This window comes from Cyrtonyx montezumae, unplaced genomic scaffold (genome assembly GCF_038088225.1).
Source record: "Cyrtonyx montezumae isolate F1298 unplaced genomic scaffold, pur_monq_1.0 scaffold_8, whole genome shotgun sequence".
NCBI lineage: Eukaryota > Metazoa > Chordata > Aves > Galliformes > Odontophoridae > Cyrtonyx > Cyrtonyx montezumae.
The window spans coordinates 56,088,649-56,101,612 of record NW_027072089.1 but is presented as its reverse complement, the minus strand read 5'-3'; the positions used below and the strand labels follow the sequence as shown (position 1 = coordinate 56,101,612).

Below are 12,964 nucleotides of genomic sequence, written 5' to 3'. Positions count from 1 at the left end.
CTTCTGAGTCTCACTTGATGATTTTTTTTATTTAATAGAATTTTAGTTAGGAGTTGGAAAGTGGTCGTACTGTAGCTGTACTTTCAAAAAGAGAATCAATGAGAAGATAAACTTTTTGTGTGAACTGTTGCGTTCCTGTTCTGCCACATCCACTTTTAACTTCTATTTGACATGAAGAGGTAAGAAGATCCTTTAAAAAGGCTGTTTCAGAAAGCTTTATTGAAAAGTTTTGAATGTGTTTCAGCATCAGTGAATTATGCTTTGTCCTAGCTTGCTTTATGCTTTCCATAATGTGAAAGTAGCTTCTTATAGGAACCCTTCACCACCTTCCTACAGTACAAATAGTAAGCACACATTGTGGTGTGTGAATGCAAGTCATATGCCAGAAGGGTGGGTTGCTTACTCACATTACTACATCACAGCCAAAACAAAATAGATCTTTTAACACTGTCATGCTAGTAAACTAAGCTGCTGTTCCAAAGGCTCTTTCTTTGTGACCTTGACCCTCAAAGTCCAAACAAATGCATTCCCATGTTTTTTCATCCCCAAACAGGCGTTAATTTTAGACATTTAAACATTTTGATGGTACTAAATTCATTTATCATGGTACTGAGACCAATTCGTGTTAAACTGTGTAGACTGTCATTGCATAAGTAAGAGAGAAAGTTGTTCTTTGTGGGATTCCTAACCCAGTGTTAATTACTTTTGAAATTACTTGCATTACTGTCCTATGAACTTTGTATGTCTGCCTTGTGCAATTAACTTTCCAGTTGCCTTATTTGTTAAATCCACGCTGGCAAATGCAATATTTCTTCCTTGCTTTAAAATCTGAGCTGTAATCAGTACTTCTTCTCCAATTTTAGCAGCTGAAGTATATCTTAAATGAAGAAGAAAAAAAAACAGGTAAGGGTTCGTATAGAGCACAAATCCAAATCTATTTCTTCATTTTAGATTATCACAAATAGAATTAAGCAAATCTAAACAATAGTCACATCTTATAACTGCCTGCTTGAAGGTCCCTGCTGCTTAAAGTCCTTGTGCTCCTCCAGGGTACTGCAGCAGTAGTTTAGTATAACAATTCTCTGAGTAAGTGGAGGATAGGAAGAAACCCATTGCTTGGTTCTCATGAAATGTCCTTTTAAGATCAGGAAGAATTAGGTACCAAGAATCTCTGTTACAAGCTCAGCTCCAAGTCCAATTCCACCCGCAGCAGGCTCCCTGTGGCCTTTCTAAACCAGTCTGGCTGGTTTCTGCAGAATGTCTCTGGAACTAACATACCCAGAAGGTCACTTCTGTATAGAACCTAATCATAGGTTAACTGCTTCCCACAGCCTGGCCAGAGAAAAGCTGTGGAAATCTGGGAGGCTTTCAAAACTTTCCTAGTTTAACTCTGTTTCCATTCTTTACATGACTTTTTGTTTTATTTACTTAAGTGTGTGGGTGTGCTCTGAAAACACACTGTCCAGGAAGTCGATCATGCCTCATGCTGATGTTGCACAAGCCCTATTAGTGTGCAGGAGGCAAGGTTTCAGCCTCCCAGAGGCTGCTGATCCTCCTGTGATTTAAATAAATAAATAAGCCTTCTCTTTCTCCCTGTTCATACCATTACTGAAATAGCTTCCTCATGACAGCTTTTAAAAAAGATCCTTCCTCTAAAGGAAAACAAAGTGTAAAACAGCTGTATTTGATATCCAATATTAATTGTTCACTGAAAGCAGTAGTCCACTGCAAGACTTACAGCTTTCTTTGACCCATGTCTTTCCTAAAATTTATGCTACTTGATTATTTTGGCTCACCTCCAGAGAGTATTTCCTTGAGATTTAGCTCATAATTGAGCAGATATTTTTGATGGTGTAAATAATTAAAATGTTAGCCTCTCATTACACTGCTGCAATGCAAAACTGATCATACGTGCATTTCAGGTTTTCATTTCAAGAACTTTCCTGGTCAGCTGTTAGTGGAAAGCTCCAGTCCCACGTTACCAGTGGGTAATCAGAAGGTACTGAGGGAAAGGAAGGTATCTGGTAAAGATACAGCTCATTCCCCAGATACTTCCCTAATTTTTTTTAGGCAGGTTTAATGAGCAGTTATTTCTCCAACATTTTTAATTCTTAGTACTAGTTACTTCAAGTAGGACTACTTTTGTTCCAAGCAGTCATAATCTATTCAGTGGAAGTAATGAAGCAAAGCTAACAAGCTGTAGTAGCACAACCAAAGAAGGTTTCAGGCTTTTTTTTTTTAAAGGTACTATTTAAAAATTGCATTACAGGAAGAACTATTCTCAACCTTCAAATGCTCTAGAGTAAAGGAATTTTTCTTCCAGTGAGAGATCCTGGCTCAATTTGTAATTTATCAGAGTCTAAAACAGAGCTAAAATGGTTGCTTTTTAAATCTTGGACTAATGTTGAAGAAGGGCTTATTGAAAGCTGTTTGGCCTAGATTTTGCTGTTTGAGGATGTTAACAAATCTGCCCAAGCAAAGAAATAAGCCAGTTTAAGTCTTAAGATTTACCAACGTACCACCCCTTTAACACTCTGTGAATGAATGGGTAGCAATGCACATAAGAAATGAAAACTCGTGCTCAAATTTTGCAGCCAAATGGCAATATCCTCAGATGTACTTCCCTCCACCCACAACTTCATGTATTTAAAACAAGACTTCAGGCACCTTTCTAAAGCAGGTAGTACAACGCAAAGGGAAGCATAATGGAGTCAATATCTTGTTAGGGAAGAGAAGTTAATAAGCTGTGCTGGATGTGGTGGAAGATACCTACGTGATGTTCATGTCCACACTGACCCCAGGCACTGCTCTTTCTGTGTACAGCAATGCAACTGTTGATACCACGTCCACAAGTGTGGCTGTCAAGCCTCCATGTAATGTGCCTCCTCTGTTGGTGTGCTCCTCCTCCACCTTCAGCTCGCACACAACTTTTCCTGGATTTGCGGAAAGAAGTTTCATCTGTATGACCAAAAGAGGAATAAAGAGCTTACTGACAAGAATACCAACTGCAGGTGCTGCCCTGAGTCAAGCTGAGAAGGAATCTTATTTTGGACTCACGAAACAGCTGGAAAGACATAAGGCAGTAATTCGTCACATGAGACGTTTCCATAAACTCTGAGCTAATCCCATTGGCTTCCCTGAACTGAAATCTGCATTCCTGGGTACAATTATCCAGTACAATTATCCAATGCTGTGTCACACTGTACTACAAGCCCTGTAGCTTGTGTATACATGTTTATAGGTGTTATATTGAAAGGTGTTACACAGAGAATTACAGTGCATCTGTAGTACTATGCTTCCTCATGTAACCAACAAAAGAAGCTGGATTTTTGAGACAAATAACTTACTACATTTCAACTGTTTATTTTATTCAAGTCTCTTCAGTTAGTAGTACTACATTCAAATACTGAAGAAAGATGCCCATCTGAGATAAGTATATACACGCACATATATATATATATATATATGCTTGTAATGAATACTTAAAAATATCTTTAGACTGCCTCGAGTGAAACATGGGTGCAATATTTACTGTAATTCCTACTATTTTTTTCTAACTTGTTGCTCCAAAGTGTGTTTTTTTCTTTTTTTTTTCAGTGTCTTTATAATTTCAGTGTTTCTGTACCATATCAACTGGATTGACTTATTCTCTTTACTCGTATGATTGAAATGTTCCCAGTTTCAATACTGCTTATTTATCATGTGGCATAAGAGCTCAATTCCAACTGAAGTCCCTTTCTGATTTAGGAAAAGAATTTACAGATAAATGATAACAAGATAAGTGGTAACTGAGTACTCAGTCCAACCTCAAATGGAAAAAAAAAATGAGTTAAGCAAAGGGGAAACCACTGAGACGATGTCCTAGTGTAAAAATAACTCCATGACCAACAAAGATCCCAAGCCTATAGGGATCAGCCATTCTACAATACACTAAGTTTCAGACACAATTTGCAATAAGGGTCTTTTCCCCATGCCTGACACTGAGAGCAGACAATAGTTTCCGCTACCTTTAGGGAGCATTCCAACCTATCAGCAAGTTAAGGATGGCATCTGCTCTCTGATCTGGCACTCATTGCCTTCTCCCTGACAGCAGTAGTTGGGTACTTGAATGCTTCCAGAACTTACACAGCTAGAGCTACTGGTTTGTACTTCTCAAAGCCTCTGTGACTGTCCTCCCAGGCATCTCAGCGAGCTGCTTCAGCTCCCAGTCACATCTGTGATGCACTACTTTCAAGAATGGGCTTAAAACCCACAGTTGTTCAGCCCTATATGGATACTGCATTGGAATTAAACCAGAAAATCCCTCTGAAGCTAGAGCTGAAAAGCCTCAGCCTAAAATCTGTCCTCTTCAGAACAGGAAAAAAATCTCAAGCCTTATTTTAGTAATGGAAATAAAGGCTTCAAGTAGTTCACAGAATTAAAGAACTGTAGGGGTTGGAAGGGACCTATGAAGATCATCTAGTGCAACCCCCTGCTAAAACAGTTTCTTTACAGTAGGTGCATAGGAGTGTGCTCACATGGGTTTTGAGTATCTACAGGAAAGGACACCCAACAGCCAGGCAGCCTATTCCATTGTTCTGTCGAAGTTTTCCTCATGTTCATATGGAACCTTCTGCGTTCCAGTTTGTGTCTGTTGCTCCTGATCTTGTCACTGAGCACAACCGAAAAGAGCCTGGCCCCATGCACTTGACACCCCTTCTCAGCCTCCAAGCTTAACAGACCCAGTTCTCTCAGCCTTTCCTTGTATGGGTGAATGCTCCAGTCCCTCAACCATCTTTGCAGCCCTCCACTGGACTCTCTCTAGAAGTTCCCTGACTTTCTTGAACTGGGGAACCCAGAACTGGATGTAGTACTCCAGATGCGGCCTCACCAGGGCAGAGAAGATGGGGAGGATCACCTCTCTTGACTTTCTGGCCATGCTCTTTTGCTTTCACCCCAGGATACTATTGTCCATCTTCTACCAGGACACCCAGGCCCTTCTCTGCAGAGCTCCTCTCTAGCAGGTGAGCCTGTACTGATGCGTGTGGTTATTCCTCCCCAGGTGTAAAACTCTGCTCTTGCTCTTCAAACTCAGCAGGTTCCTCTTTGCTCAACTCTGCAGCCTGTCCCTGTCTCACTTAAGGGCAGCACAGCATTCTTGCTGAGGGTGCATTCTGTCCTTTCATTCAGGTCACTGATGAGGCTGTTGAATAAGACCACACCCAGTAGCTACAGGCTTCCAACCATTCTGTGCTGTTGATCACTACTCTCTGTCAGTCATAGAATGGTTTTGGTTGGAAGGGACCTCAAGGATCATCAAGTTCCAACCCCCTGCCACAGGCAGGGTTGCCAGCCACTACATCAAGTACTAGATCAGATTGCCCAGGGCCCCATCCAACCTGGCTCTCAGCACCTCCATGGATGAAGCATCCACAACCTCTCTGGGTAGCATGTTCCAGCACCTGACCACTCTCACAGTGAAAGACTTCCTGACGTCTAATCTAAATCTCCCTTCCTTACTTTAAAACTATTCCCCCCCTTGTCCTATCGCTATCTACCCTTGTTAAAAGTTGATTCCCCTCATGTTTATAAACTCCCTTTAAATACTGGAAGTCCACAATGAGTCTGACAGTTCTCAATCCACCAGGCTGTCCACTTGTCGATCCCATTCTTCTTAAGCTCACCTACGAGAGTGTTACGGGACACAGTGTCAATTCCATCGCTGAAGTCAAGGAACACAATGTCTGTTGCTCTCTCCACATCTACCCAGCTGGCTATGACAACAGTAGATGCTTGCAATTCAAACAAAACTAGGATTTTCTAGCATTCTGCTTCTAGAAGTAGGTTTCAGAACAAGTCACAACATTTCCCAAAGCAAGGTAAGAAGCCTGCCTCCCCAGGCTGTATTCCAGCAAGTTACCTTTTTGAGCTGAATGCTGCACCCATTATCCAGTTAATGGAATTTCAAGGTGCGAGAAGAATAAAATGGTGAAGGGAAGGTGAACATGTCACTTGGAACTGACTGGACTCTTTATAATGGACTCCTTACAACTAAATGAGCTCCCAAAAGCTTTATAATTTTTATACATAAGACCAAGATGTCTTGGGGAAACACAACGATAGGAGTTGCTTTCATAGAAAGAAGACTGGAAGGGACTGTTAAAGGCCATCTAGTCCTACTCCCCTGCAATGAACAGGGGGGCCTAGAGCTGGATCAAGTTACTCAGAGCCCTGTCCAGCCTGACCTTGAGTGTCTCCAGGGACAGGGCATCCACAGCCTCTCCGGGCAACTTGTTCCAGTGCCTCACCACTGTTACTGTAAAAAACGTTTCCCTTATGTCCAGTATAAATCTTCCTCTCTGAGAACAGTTACTTTCTTTAAACAACAGAAGACAGAGCTGACAAGGAGAGTACTCCTGCTATCCTGCCACCTCAAAAAACAAAGGTTCTGGCACTGCTGCTTGCTCAGATGCATTCACTTCACCTCTGCCCATCAGGGTTCCACGCATACACAGAAAACATAAGAAGAAGAATCCTGGCTCTGCAAAATGTAATACCCTGAAACTGATTTGCTGGAGCTCACATCAGCTATGCTACCATGTGCTGCAATACGTAACAGACACGGTAACATCATTTTAACTGCTTGGTTTTTTTTTTTTTTGTTTTTTTTTTTAATCGTAATGGAGCATTATGTTATTGCAATATCCCTTCTATGATTCCGCGACTGCAGAGCTGTTTGGAAAAGAAGCGTCAGCGCACAGACCGCTCCCCTGCAGCCGGCCCTACCTTGCCGAGCACCCTGTCGAAACCCTCCGACTCTACCATGAACTTCATGGCGTCCCGCAGGCCCTCCACGGTGAACCGCATGGTTCCCAGTCCCGGTCACGGCGCCCGGACGCGGCGCCCGGTGACGGCAGCGCGGCCCGGAACGGCTGTGCCCCGCTTCCGCCCCGCCCGCACAGCCATGGAGGTGGCGGCACCCGGCGAGCCGCGCTCCCCGCGGGAGGGAGATGGGGAGGAGGACGGTGGGGATGAAGATGAGGCGCTGCGGCTCGCCAAGCGGAGGAAAGTGCTGTGCTCCGAGTTCGTCGCCATCACCGGCGGCGACGAGGCGGTAGCGAGCGGCTTCTTGGAGGGGAGCGGCTGGCGCTTGGAGGTAGGGCCGGCGGCGGGGGGGGGGTTGGGGGGAGCGATGGAGTCCGTTCCCCTGCACTGTGCCTCTGTGTTTCAGCGGGCGCTGGACGCATACTTCGAGGCACCGCTGGGCGAGCACACACGAGGGGAGCCGGCGGGGTCCGGCAGCTGGTGAGTGCCTCGGGAGGGGGAGCCCCTCTGGTCGTTATTCTATAAACAAGTTGCAGCTCTCAACCGCGACCTGGAAGGAGTTCTTTCCGAGCTGAGTGACTCTGTGGCTACCCCCACCATGCCCACTCACCATGTCTCTCAGTGTCACATCCACACAGTTCTTGAGCACCTCAAGAGTTGGAGACCCCACCACCTCCCTGGGCAACCTGTGTTACCACTATTTTGGAGAAGGAAATTTTCCTAATATCCCAACTGAACCTACATTGACACAACTTGAGACCATCACCTTTCATCCTATCACTGTTACAAGGGAGAAGAGGCTGACCCCCACCTTGCCACAACCTCCCTTCAGGTTGTTGTAGACAGTAGTGAGATCTCCCCTGAGCCTCTTCTCTAGACTGCACTATGCCAGGGAATAGATACATTCAAACTGCAAAATAGTTATAATCAAACTCCTGTATCCCAACAGCTGAAGCAGACTTCAGTATACTATTGTACTTTGTTTTACATTCTCACTTTACTAAAAGAATTTGCTTTGGGCCGTGTTTCATTGGTAGACTTCTCTTCAGAGACTTAGTCCCCAGGCAGTGACTGAATCGGGCACTTGTACCTTGACAGTGCTTTTCTGTCTTTCGAGACAGCAGGGTAGATAAGGCACATGTTTCTGACGTGCATTTTGGGGTGAATGTTCCCAGCGAAAATGACTAACAGTTTGTTGCATGTGTTTGTGAGTTTGCACATGCTCAAGGGGAGCTCAGAAGCCCCAGCTGCGTTAAGAAGGTGGGTACATAAAAACAAAGGCTTGGCTGCAGTTCATTTCTAGTAGGATGAAGAGTGTTTGCAGAACTTACATGCACAACCTGCCCCTGGCATGGTGAAAGAAATGAATTTCTCAGGTGCATTGGGGTTAGTTGCCATCCAATTAGTTTAAATTGGAATGGTAAATGTTATTTTGTATCTATAAGGAGGAAGAAGAAAACTCTTACTTCTATGTGCTAAGACTCCATGTGATTGAATTCTTTATGTTTTAGTTACTGTGCTCCTTATAAATTACAAGGAGAGATCAATTCATGTTAACTTATTTGTTGGGAAAGTTTTAGATGGCTGCCTGTAAATTGTGACGGTTGTAAAACGTTGTACTTTAGAAGATAAGAGAGGCAATAGCAGGAAGAATAATGTTATGCATGTTGACAAACAAATTATCTCTTTAGTATTGACCTCACATCTGATGAAACTGCAAGTAATACCAGCAGTGCAGGCTCCATGCAACAAGATGATGACAGCAGCTTCTCACTGATAACCTGGAATATTGATGGGCTGGACATGGGAAATCTGCAGGAGCGAGCTAGAGGTGTCTGTTCTTACCTGGCACTGTAAGCATGGCTTTGTCTTTGTACTGTTATGTACCAACTTTAAAGCAAGCTTCTCATTACAGATAATGAAAACATCTTCAAGTCCAGATTATCTTCAAGTTAGATGCAGTAATACAGTTGTACAAGTCCTAATACTGATTGGAGGAGGTGTGAGCCTGTGCAGCATCTCAGGGGTTAAAGACTTTGCAGTCACTACTTGAAAAATCTTTTGCTAATAAGCAATATTGCATATATCACGTTTTATGCCTACATCAGGAGCATGCTTCACAGTTCCATCCTGAACAGGAAAAGGGGGTGAAAATACAGGAAACTTGTTTGCTTCATTCTGGTGGTATGAGTAACTTCATTCTGGAGCAAACAGTTCAGAAGGCCACTGACATTCTTTGTTTGATTTGTTATTAGAAAAATGGCTCCCTTGCCATTGGTGTTACATGTCTATAAGGGATGATAACATAAAAGCTGAGATGAAAGCAGTATATCTGAAATCTCTTTCCCTGTTCTGTTCGACATCAGAGTGCAATAATATTACCTTTCAGTAGGTAACTTAAAAACTTGTTTTGCTGATTTCAGATACAGCCCAGATGTCGTGTTTTTACAGGAGGTTATCCCACCATATCTCTGTATTCTACAGAGGAGAGCAGGTGGTTACACCATTATTCCCGGTAAGAAGTAAGCCTCAATTTCTTAAGAGAAAAACTGGAAAAAATAAGTACAGTTTTCATCTGTCTCCCTTGCTAAAAGCTCTGACCTTCTTTAGCAACTGAAAAGAGTAAGATGAAGAGGGAAATACTTAAATTTCTTTCTCTATTTCAGTACCAACTTAGTTGGATGCAGATTAGTCCTGTGAAAGGCTTACTTGACTGATGGTCTGTTTTGAAAAACGGATAGCAAAATTATCCTGAGAAGAACCATAGATGAGCTTAAATATTTGGATTGAAAAATATTCACACCCTTGTTAAGAAACTCTTGAGTAATCATTTTGTACATCTTGCAAATTAAAATTTTTCTCCCAGATCGTAGTAAGGAGATCTAAGGAAGAGCTTTAACTTTATCCCATGGCAGAAGATGTCCTTGACCTTTTATTTACCTGTTCCTCTCCAGGTGATGTAGATGGCTATTTCACTGCCATGCTGTTGAAGAAACCAAGAGTGAAAGTATTAAAACAAGAGATAATACGTTTTCCAACAACTTCCATGATGAGGAACCTTTTGGTTGTGCATGTGAGTCAGTCAGTCAGTACTTCTGCTGTGTGTCTGTCTTCAAAACAATGGAATCACAGAAGAGTTGGGCTGGCCTTACTCGATGGCAGTCTGAAACAGAGCATAAACGTTTCTTCAAACGTGCAAATTGAGTTACATTCAGTACTAGCAAAATTAAATCTCTTAAATCACTGGCTGTACTTCGTTTTCAAATGTGATAACCTCTGAAAACAAAGAAGAAGCCTGCTCTCCTCCTGTAAGGCCCTTTTCCAATTTAAAACAAATATGTGCTCTGTCATTCATTAATTTATTGTCTGATTAGTTTTTGTCTGTTAACTTCATATCATGGTGTTGATACCTGTTTTATTTCATGTACAGGTGAACATATCTGGTAATGAACTTTGCCTTATGACTTCTCATCTGGAGAGCACTAAAGATCACTCAAAGGAGCGTGTGAAGCAACTGCAAATAGTGTTAAACAAAATGCAGGAGGAGTCTGAGTCCACCACTGTTATATTTGGGGGGGATACAAACCTCAGAGACAGCGAGGTAAATAGAAATAAGCAACCTGATTATTTTGGGAGGGTATTCTTTTAACATCTTCTCAGACTTTTCTTATTGTCTTTATGAGAAACAAACTGCACAGCAGAAATCTGCAGCTTCTTAATCATATTTCCCCTTTTTAAGAGTTAGAAGCTGTGTTATTGCAATACTGAGGTTCTGTTACAGCTGAGGTTTCACATATAAAGAGCATTTTTTTCCCCTGTAACACTAAGTGCTTAGTTCTCAATATGTATTTCTGAGAAGGTACTGGGGTAGTTAATCAAGTTTCAGCTTCCAAAGCGTCTTTCTGATTTTGAGAACTTGATCCTTTTATTTGTTCAGTTCTCTGATTCTAGAGAGCTAATACTAAAAGAATAAGTGAAAGAGTAAGGTGCTCTGGAGAAATAGATGTTGGGATTCAAAGTCATGGAGATGTTCAAGATTAGGAGCCATCTTTGGCTGCTCATGTTAAATGTGAGGTTTCTGTGTTAGTAACAATTGGGGTTTTGTTTTCCACTAAGAGTGAAATTCCACTGCTATAAGCTGGAATGACCTTATTTCAGAAAACATGGTGTTGACTGCTATGCCTGAAGGTTTCAGAGTTGAACTCTTTGTTTCACAGCGTGCTTTGGATTTAGAAAGTATGACAGAAATTGGTCATGCTGTAAGGTCTGAGAAATAACACAGTTTAGAAATTCCTCTACTAGCTTTGTTCTTTACAACTCACGTTTTGCAGGGGGAAAAAAAAAGCGTTATTAACGACAGCTCTGTTCTATTTTCTCCCCTCAGGTGGCTAAACTAGGTGGCTTACCTAAAAACATCACGGACATCTGGGAGTTTTTGGGCAAACCCCAGCACTGCCGCTATACGTGGGACACAAGCTCCAACACCAACCTGCGCATAGAGAGTAAATGCAAGCTGCGATTTGATCGCCTTTACTTTCGGCCTGCAGCAGAAGGGGGACATATTATTCCACGAAATATGGACTTGATTGGGTTAGAAAAACTAGACTGTGGCAGATTTCCAAGCGATCACTGGGGTCTTCTGTGTCACTTTGATATAATATTATAAATATAAGGAAAAGGACTTGTGTTGTTTTGTTTTAAGGCTCCTGTTCTTGTTTTCAACGAAGTTTACACTCCCTGTTTAAGTAGGGCATATTAACAGATTGAACCATAGTGAATTCTCTTCTTCTGACTCCTGCTGGAATGTCTTCAGTTAATTCCAAGGCTCCTTTTTCCTCATTGTCTACATCTGCTGTGACTTTAAATATTTACTTCTAACAAAACCAAATTCCAGTTCTAATACAAGAAGTAAGAATAAATACAATCCGTAAACGTACTAGGTGAATTAAAAGATGCTTTTATTTTGTCCTGTATTATAAGCTTGTAATAAATGCTGCTTCTTTTTTAAAATACTCTTCTGGTGTCTGCTTTGCTTTGTAACTTTTCATCGTCCTTCACAGACGCATCTTTTGTGAAGTGTTTTGTATCAGCTTCTGAAGTTTGTAAATACACACAGAGCCCCTCAGGCAGGACAATAAGGGAACTGTGGAAAGAATGGCTAGGTTCTCACAAACTAGATTTTTCTTATCTAAGAATTAAATCAATATTGAAGAGATTTAAGAATGATAACGTCTTTGTGATGTGAAAAGGCTGTAGTACATGTAGTACATGGAAGTTATATGCTTGGGATGTTAAACACCCTCCTTCACATTTATAAATAAAAAGCTGCTTTATTTGTATTAATAAATATAAAGTAGCTTAATATGAAACTGGAAAGGAGTTTCAGGCTTAAGATTTTATCTTTCTGGTGAGCTTGTAGAAACTGAATACTCCTACAAAAGCAGCTCAGGGTTTAGCTGACTTTGCAGAAGATAAACAGGCTTTCTTACTCAAGAACTGTGTAATCAGCCTTGTGAAAGCTATCATTTTATAGCCATACAAAGTACTAAATGGTGTCATTAAAAAGGAATTCTTGCTTCTAAGTTTCAAGCGTGAAGTTCAGTGCACAGGCCTGGAGAGGAAGCACAGGCAGCCCGTATTGGTTGTACAAAGTGCACCAGACATATGTACAGCGTTCTTACAGGCACTGACAAACTCATGTGTTTTTACCTTGGGTCTTAAACCAAAAACTTAAAAACGACGTGTTTTCCTGGGATTTTGTGGCAGGCTGGCTCCAGCTGGCCCAAACAGCAAACAAGTAAGAAAGCTCATGGTCCAAGGAAATAGGCAGGGAGATCACTTTCCAATTATTCTCATGGGCAAAACAGGCTTGACTTCCAGGAATTAACTTTAATTCATTACTAATTAACATATATCCTTAATTAGCGATTCAGGGAGCAAGATAATGAATACCTTTCCTTCCCCTTTCCCAGTCTCCACATCACTCCACGCATTTTTGAGGAGGAGTTTGTGTACTGATTGACTTAAGACTGCAAGATGGGTTATCTCTATAGCTAGCACGTCTAGAGGAACTTTTCTATGTCCTTCTGTAACAGACTGTGAGTGACACCAAAGGGCAAAGCCAGCATGAATAAGTACTGGGGACAGCATGACTGGATAG

At 41.8% G+C, this 12,964-nt stretch overlaps 2 protein-coding genes across 2 annotated transcripts; one reads left to right on the top strand and one right to left on the bottom strand.

Annotated features, from left to right (window-relative positions):
* Positions 1-665: 665 nt before the first annotated feature.
* Positions 666-6,849, bottom strand: ACOT13 (acyl-CoA thioesterase 13). Its single transcript, XM_065753432.1, has 3 exons — positions 6,766-6,849; positions 2,774-2,958; positions 666-877 (listed from the first exon to the last, which is right to left on the bottom strand). Exons 1-3 carry the CDS (start codon positions 6,844-6,846, stop codon positions 721-723), a joined length of 423 nt encoding a protein of 140 aa, XP_065609504.1. The 5' UTR covers positions 6,847-6,849; the 3' UTR covers positions 666-720.
* TDP2 (tyrosyl-DNA phosphodiesterase 2) lies at positions 6,803-11,814 on the top strand. Its single transcript, XM_065753430.1, has 7 exons — positions 6,803-7,135; positions 7,211-7,284; positions 8,496-8,657; positions 9,228-9,319; positions 9,759-9,877; positions 10,235-10,405; positions 11,189-11,814. The coding sequence occupies exons 1-7, from the start codon at positions 6,803-6,805 to the stop codon at positions 11,468-11,470; spliced, it is 1,233 nt and encodes a 410-aa protein (XP_065609502.1). The 3' UTR covers positions 11,471-11,814.
* Positions 11,815-12,964: the final 1,150 nt, after the last annotated feature.

Excerpts from the sequence above, each read along its gene's own strand:
- ACOT13 (XM_065753432.1), bottom strand. The coding sequence starts at position 6,846 with ATGCGGTTCACCGTGGAGGGCCTGCGGGACGCCATGAAGTTCATGGTA. Across the intron at positions 2,959-6,765 it reads TCGACAGGGTGCTCGGCAAG|ATGAAACTTCTTTCCGCAAA; the intron begins GTAGGGCCGGCT and ends TTGGTCATACAG. Across the intron at positions 878-2,773 it reads AGTGTGGACATGAACATCAC|ATATACTTCAGCTGCTAAAA; the intron begins GTAGGTATCTTC and ends TCTTCATTTAAG.
- TDP2 (XM_065753430.1), top strand. The coding sequence starts at position 6,803 with ATGAACTTCATGGCGTCCCGCAGGCCCTCCACGGTGAACCGCATGGTT. Across the intron at positions 7,285-8,495 it reads CCGGCGGGGTCCGGCAGCTG|TATTGACCTCACATCTGATG; the intron begins GTGAGTGCCTCG and ends TTATCTCTTTAG. Across the intron at positions 10,406-11,188 it reads CAAACCTCAGAGACAGCGAG|GTGGCTAAACTAGGTGGCTT; the intron begins GTAAATAGAAAT and ends TTCTCCCCTCAG.